The sequence below is a fragment of the Tasmannia lanceolata genome, unplaced genomic scaffold, assembly GCF_043159265.1.
Source record: "Tasmannia lanceolata isolate RefF3 unplaced genomic scaffold, GAP_Taslan_0.1 ptg000002l, whole genome shotgun sequence".
In the NCBI taxonomy this organism is placed as follows: Eukaryota; Viridiplantae; Streptophyta; class Magnoliopsida; order Canellales; family Winteraceae; genus Tasmannia; species Tasmannia lanceolata.
This window is the reverse complement of record NW_027518679.1, coordinates 50,944,256-50,951,143: the sequence shown is the minus strand read 5'-3', so window position 1 is coordinate 50,951,143 and position 6,888 is coordinate 50,944,256. Positions and strand designations below refer to the sequence as shown.

At 40.1% G+C, this 6,888-nt stretch overlaps 1 protein-coding gene across 1 annotated transcript; it reads left to right on the top strand.

Annotated features, from left to right (window-relative positions):
• Positions 1-318: 318 nt before the first annotated feature.
• LOC143877452 (flavonoid 3'-monooxygenase CYP75B137-like) lies at positions 319-4,520 on the top strand. Its single transcript, XM_077379496.1, has 3 exons — positions 319-853; positions 1,105-1,617; positions 3,679-4,520. Exons 1-3 carry the CDS (start codon positions 374-376, stop codon positions 4,303-4,305), a joined length of 1,620 nt encoding a protein of 539 aa, XP_077235611.1. The 5' UTR covers positions 319-373; the 3' UTR covers positions 4,306-4,520.
• The last annotated feature ends 2,368 nt before the right edge of the window (positions 4,521-6,888 follow it).

The window sequence follows — 6,888 nt, the reverse complement described above, 5'->3', positions numbered from 1 at the left end:
AAGTAGGCATACGAACTAGCTCGAGCTCTTTGTGCTTGGCTTTGTACTGGTCTTTGCTTGGCTCTTGCTTCTTAAACGATTGATGCTGGATAAACTTCAATCTCTTCGACGGTTTCAGCCCAGCAGGCTGTGGGCCAGAACCTTGGTGGTGTGGCTGAAGAGCCGTGCGAGGACCTAGCTTGTGCGTCCTTCCTATATTGGAGAGGTCGACTCCATGCCCTACCAAGGGACTTAGTCATATTTTTAGCCTTTTGCGGTACTGATTGATGTTCTGCGGGATTACAATATGCGGTTTTGGCGGACTGTTTGTTTGTGCTATAAATACACTGCTTAATGGATCTCACGAATTACACTTAGAAAACCTTTACATTTCATGAAGGTAGATATGGGATCCAATGTTGTTGCCAAGCTTAGAGCCAGTGTTTCTCAAGGGTGTTCATGGTTGTGGGAGGAAATCAATCAGAAAGAGGAAACAAAACTCATGGTGTGTGTGGCACTAGTCATCGCCATTATAGGGTACGCATGGATGGCGAAAAGATCATGCAAGGGGAAGTTGAAATTGCCGCCGGGCCCACAAGGGTTGCCGTTGGTCGGAAACCTCCCTTTTCTCGATAGCCAACTCCATATCTACTTCACCTCCTTAGCTAAGAGCTATGGCCCAATCATCAAGCTCTGGCTCGGGAGCAAGCTCTGTGTGGTAGTAAGCTCCCCGTCCATGGCCCAAGCGATCCTAAAAGACCATGACACCATCTTCGCCAACCGTGATGTGCCCGTGGCTGCACTAACCATAAGTTACGGGTGTCAAGGCCTTGCATGGAGTCCATATGGCCCACACTTGACCATGCTTCGAAAGGTGTGTATTTTGGAGATTTTTGTTGGAGTGAATTGATGTGTCTTTTGGTATGTTTTCCCCCTTTTATTCGTTGTTTTTATAACCCAGAATTTATCTGCGAACTCAGAGCCGCACCTGAATTTTTTTTTATAGTATTAGTAGGAATGCTGAGCTTAGAATCTTGAGAGAGTCAATCAGTTTTAACAAGTTCCATCAAGTCTAGTAGAACAAGCATGATTGTATGCGTTTTGTTCCTAACACCTTTTGAACAGGTCTGTGTTCGAGAGATTATGAACAAAAGGAATCTCGATTCTTTTTACACTCTCCGCCGACGGGAGGTTCGTCAGATGGTGAGCGACATCTATGCAAAGATCGGAACTCCGGTGAACCTACGGGAGATGATGTTTCTAACGGTGCTCAATGTGATAATGAGCATGCTCTGGGGCGGAACCTTAGATGGGGAGGAAAGGCGTAGCGTGGGTGCCGAGTTTCGAAGAGTGTTGGAGGAGATCATTGAGCTGACGGGAACAGCCAACGTTTCGGATCTTTTTCCTATTCTATCCGTGTTCGATTTGCAAGGGATCGTACGTAAAATGAAGAAGCTCTCGTTGTGGTTGGACAGGATCTTGAATTCGGTCATAGATCAACGGCTGAAGATGGATAGATTGGCAGAAGGTGAGGAGAAAGAAGGGAGGGAGGATTTTCTACAGTTGCTTTTGCGTCTTACGGAGGAAGGAGATGGCAAAACTTCCTTCACAGTGCCCAAACTCAAGGGATTGTTGGTGGTAAGCCTTGTATACCGACATGAAATTAACATAATGAGGAATAATAATCACAGTCCAAATTGACTAAGGTCCTTTTTCGTTTAAGATTATGCTAGCAGATAGATTGTGAGCCCAAAACCAATTCTTGGACTCAAAAAGTAAACATAAATTTGAGTCCCATAATTGGTTTTGGGATGACAATCGGCTCGCATAATCTTAAATGAATAGCTTGTAAGGCCCTGTTCATTTAAGATTATGACAACTGGCCCTGTTCATTTAAGATTATGACAACTGATTGCAAGTGCCAAATCGATTATTTGACTCAAAATTATGTTTAAATTTGAGTCCAACAATTGGTTTGGCGCTTACAATCAGTTGTCATAATCTTAAACAAGGGCACTGTTCGTTTTATACTATCACAACCGATTGTGATCGAGTCCAAAACCATTTATTGGACTCAAAATTATAGTTTTGGACTAACAATCAGTTGTCAAAACTGTTTGTTTCAGATTGTGACAACCGATTGTGGCCCCAAACGGATTATTGGACTCAGAATTAAATTTAATTATGAGTCCAATAATCGATTTTGGGCCCACAAACGGTCGTCACAATCTAAAACGAACAGGAAAAACGTAGAATTCTAATTCATCGAATGATTTGATGATTCTAATTACTGTACACTGAAACGATTTTTTAACCCATCTTTTTTCAAACGATTTTTTAACCCATCTTGTAGTTTGTAAATTAATTAAAATCATCGTTCTAAATCATCCCCTCTTTTTTCTTCCCTACCAATAGTCCAACAAAAGACAAATCAATGATTTTGGAAAAGAGGAAACCAGAGTTGCGAGAATGGGAATAGAGAAGTTGGGATGATCACGAATGTGAAGTGAAAAAGAGAGGAGAACCAAATATTGCCCCAAATATGGCTCTGTTTGGTTGCGGGTGTTTACCTTTTAAGAGTCATGATATAAGTATCAAAAAGGAGGAACACTCATTGGTTTTACCAGGAACTTACATAGCTCTTAGAATAGTTGTAAGTAGTGTTTGGTTGTCAACCTCGCAGAGTAGTGGTAGGGAGTGTCATTACCAAAATAGAGAGAGCATCATTCCCAAGAAATTCACGCAAAATTCTACAATTTTTGTGGTTTTTGGCTTGAATTTTATGAGGAGGAGACAAGGGGGACATATCAGCAGACATTCATTCAATGAATAACCAGGAGACATCCCTTGCTGTCTCCAGGAATCTGTATCCTATACTGGAACCCAAACAATGGGTTTTACTGATGTGGCACCCAAATGCCAAGCAGAACCCCTGAACCATCCCGGCTTTTTGGAACCAAACACACCAGGGGGTGAGTCGCAGAAGAACATAAGAGGGACGGATTTACCACATCCCAAAAATACACCCAAAAAGCTCACATATATCATAAAAGTAGTGCTAATACATACCACATATACTTGTTAATTTCAAATTAGTGATAAGGCTTTTCTCAGTTTTTAACCCATATTTTTTCAAACGATTTTTTACTCTGAAATTGTGGCCGAAATTTCAGAATGAATAAAATAAGACTTTTTATTAATGACCGGATTTCAGCCGAAATTTCCGGCGAGGGGCCGAAACGCATACTGAAACTGAAATTTAAAACCATGGCTGAGTGCTTTTTGGGAATTGTAATAGCCTATCACAACTGATTAAAACATATAAAACAAGGCGAGTTCTTCCTATTATCAAAACATGGTACTTGCAGGGACATCAGTCCCGGAATAAACCTTGGCTTGCAATCGTCAGCCTCATTATTTTTGCACTGTTAAAATATATAGGATCTAGTGAGAACTGACCGTTGGATTATCAAGGTATCAGATTAAGCATCTAAAACCATACATAGTAGTTAGGTTAGATTAGAATTGCTTTCCCTATCACTTCCTATGATTATGCTAATCTCTATCACTTCCTATGATTATACTAATCTCTTTATATGTTTATCCCTCTGAGTGTTCTATATAAACACTCAGTAGGGCCAAATCTCTTATTCCTTTATAGTAACAATGTCAATTTTCTTATATAAACTTGGTTGACAGGACCTCCTGACAGGCGCGACTGATACAACATCGACGACAATGGAATGGGCCATGGCTGAGATGATGAAGCATCCGGAGATTATGAGAAGAGCTCAAGAAGAATTGGAGGAAGTAGTTGGGAAAAATAACGTAGTAGAAGAGTCTCATTTGCCTAAATTGAGCTATTTGGGTGCAATCTTTAAGGAAGTTTTACGTTTGCACCCGTTGGTCCCGTTCTTGGTCCCGCATAGCCCTAGCCAATCATGCGCGGTAGGCGGTTACATGATTCCAAAGGGAGCCCGAGTTTTGGTGAATGTATGGGCATTGCATAGGGACCCCAAAGCTTGGGAAAACCCATTAGAGTTCCAGCCAGAGAGGTTCTTGAATGCTACTAACAAATACGAATTCAGCGGTAACAACTTCAATTATCTTCCATTTGGGTCGGGGAAGAGGATGTGCGTAGGGGTCCCCATGGCGGAGAGGATGCTCACATATGTATTGGCTTCTCTGTTGCATTCATTCGAGTGGCAAGTGCCGGAGGGGGAGAAGCTCAATCTTTCAGAAAAATATACGATTGTTTTAAAGAAAGAGACACCGCTAGTTGCCATTCCCATGCCAAGGCTATCCATCCCAGAACTCTACTATTGAATAGCCGTATTTTCATTCAGTGTCTATATATATTCTTCTATAATTCACTGTGTTAACTTCTTGAGGTAAATTCAGCTTTGTTGCTATATGCTGAAATCCTTTTCAGAATTCATATACTGCAATGTTTGTAATAAGAAATGTTTTTTTTTTTTATGGGTTGTAATAAGAAATGTTGGCTTTTAAGAATCTTAAAGTAGTTATGTGGTTGAAAATTACCTATGTCCCTTCCTACTTGAAAAATTATCCTTTCAAAGGACGATAATTAACTCCAAAGTTTTTTTTTGGGGCCAAATTTTAGAGTGTCTTTCATTACCTGTTAGAGAATATCAGATCTGATTGTATATGATTGGATTGTGGTAGATTAGGCAAATCAGTTGGATTAGGATTACATCTTAGATTAGGTTTATGTCCTTCCATGTTTATCTTCTCTTTCTATGTTTATCTGTAAGTGCTTATTTAAACACAAAGTTACCGATTAATGAAAGCATCCAAGAATTCCAAATTTTATCATGGTATCAAAGCAGGTCGATCGGACCTTGCCTTTGAGCACAACCTTAGGGAGCTCGTCATCCGGCGGACGGCGATTCCGCAGCTGTTCGCCCGGCAATCATCTTTCTCAAGAATGCTTTGTCATTTTTTTTTTTCTATTTTCCTTTTCTTAGTTTTGTTGCCCAATCCATCTACACCATGTCTCAACTCTCAGATTTTTCGATGCGCACAGTCTCTGCATCTTCCTATTCTTCTTCTTTCGGTGTTGCTCTGCATCTACCAGCAAAGTTCTCTGTCAGATTTTCCATCACGCCATCTTTGTCACTTGTGGAAGCCGTAGATTCAGCGTATGTTTCTTACCCGCCCCAACAACGTGCGTGAAAATGGAAGAAGGTGAAAAAAAACCCATATGTTCTTCTTAGTACACCCACTAATTTGACTTCACACAATCCCTCTTTCCTCGTCTTATTGTAATTTATAAACGGGGTTGTTTCTCAGTGGGTTGCGAACTTGCGAAAGTCAATGGAACGTGATCCCTTTTCATTTTTACTCCTCCTCTTTGTTATGTGCATCCTCACTATTCTACCTCAAAAATTGTTATTGACACCCCTACTATTTTAATCCCTCTCTTATGCAAAATATAACACCCCAAATTTGATATTTACACCACCCGAAAATTGTTTGTTTTAAGGGTGGTCTCAGTAGCGCTGATAGTTTGCCATCAAAAGCCTTTATTTGTCCCGTCCTCACCGCCACACTCCCCCACCCTACCTTTAGGTACCTTATTTGCCATCAAAAGCCGTTATTTGTCCCGGCCCCACCCCGACACCACCATCCTTACCTTTAGGTACCTTATTTAGGTGCGTGCTTGGAAGACCGGGATCGATAGTTGACCCGATGTCTTGCCCATCAAGGCTTCGTTTTGCCATCGAGGCTTTGGTTCATAGCTACCCACTTTCATGAGGTTCGGTATTCCAAAATCGGCCCAACGAGGCTCTTCGCGACACATTAACAAAGCGGCACCTCTTTTTAGCAATCAACACATCAGCAATAACTTCAGTCACCGTCAACAAAGGATCTTCATCTGATAGTGTGCATTGAATTTGGTAGATATTCATTACATTTGTCATTTGGGGAATTCAATTGTATTGGAGAATTTCATTGTAATCAAACGTATGTTGATTTTCAATCCACATACGTTTGAGGGGGCATGTTAAAGAATATCAAATCTGATTGTATATGATTGGATTGTGGTAGATTAGGCCAATCAGTTGGATTAGGATTACATCTTAGATTAGGTTTATCTCCTTCCATGTTTATCTTTTCTCTTTCTATGTTTATCTGTAAGTGCTTATTTAAGCACAAAGTTACCGATTAATGAAAGCATCTAAGAATTCCAAATTTTATCATTTCCTTACAATTCATTTTTTTTAAAACCTGGAAAGGAGTGCAACCCTGAAGCACACCTCAAAATTTATTGAAGATTGACAACTTACAAGGGAAAAATTCTAGCCTCATGGTAACAAGTAATACACCAAGGAAGTAACACCCATTTTTACCGATGTTTTTAATAATAAATATTATATTTCCTTTTATTGGTAATATCCTGGTATGGATCCCACGATGCTCCAGCTTAGTAACCCATAAAATGAAATAATAAAGATTAGGGGCACATTTTTGTTTGCAAATCCCACTTAATCATTTGTGAGCTTCGAGAAAAAGCTCTGATACCAATTGTTCCAGCTAAAACCCACCGCCAATCTACCACTGGCAAACACATAAATTCAAGATCTTGCACAACAAGATGAAGAAAATCTATGCCAACAAGCCAAAACCATCAAATTTAGCAAATCACAGCAACCACAAGAAGACAAGAATTTATGTGGTTCACTACAATGGGCTATTCCACAGATAAGGCAACACACAATCCATTATTTAGAACCAAAATGTACAATGTTACCTCCACCGGTAAAATCCACTGATAAAACCCTTCTCTCCAACCTTCTATGCAATTACAAAGCAACCATCAAATCTTTACACCAAGTATGAGGAAAAACCTTTTTGGAAAACCCTTCAATACAATGCTTGTTTTGA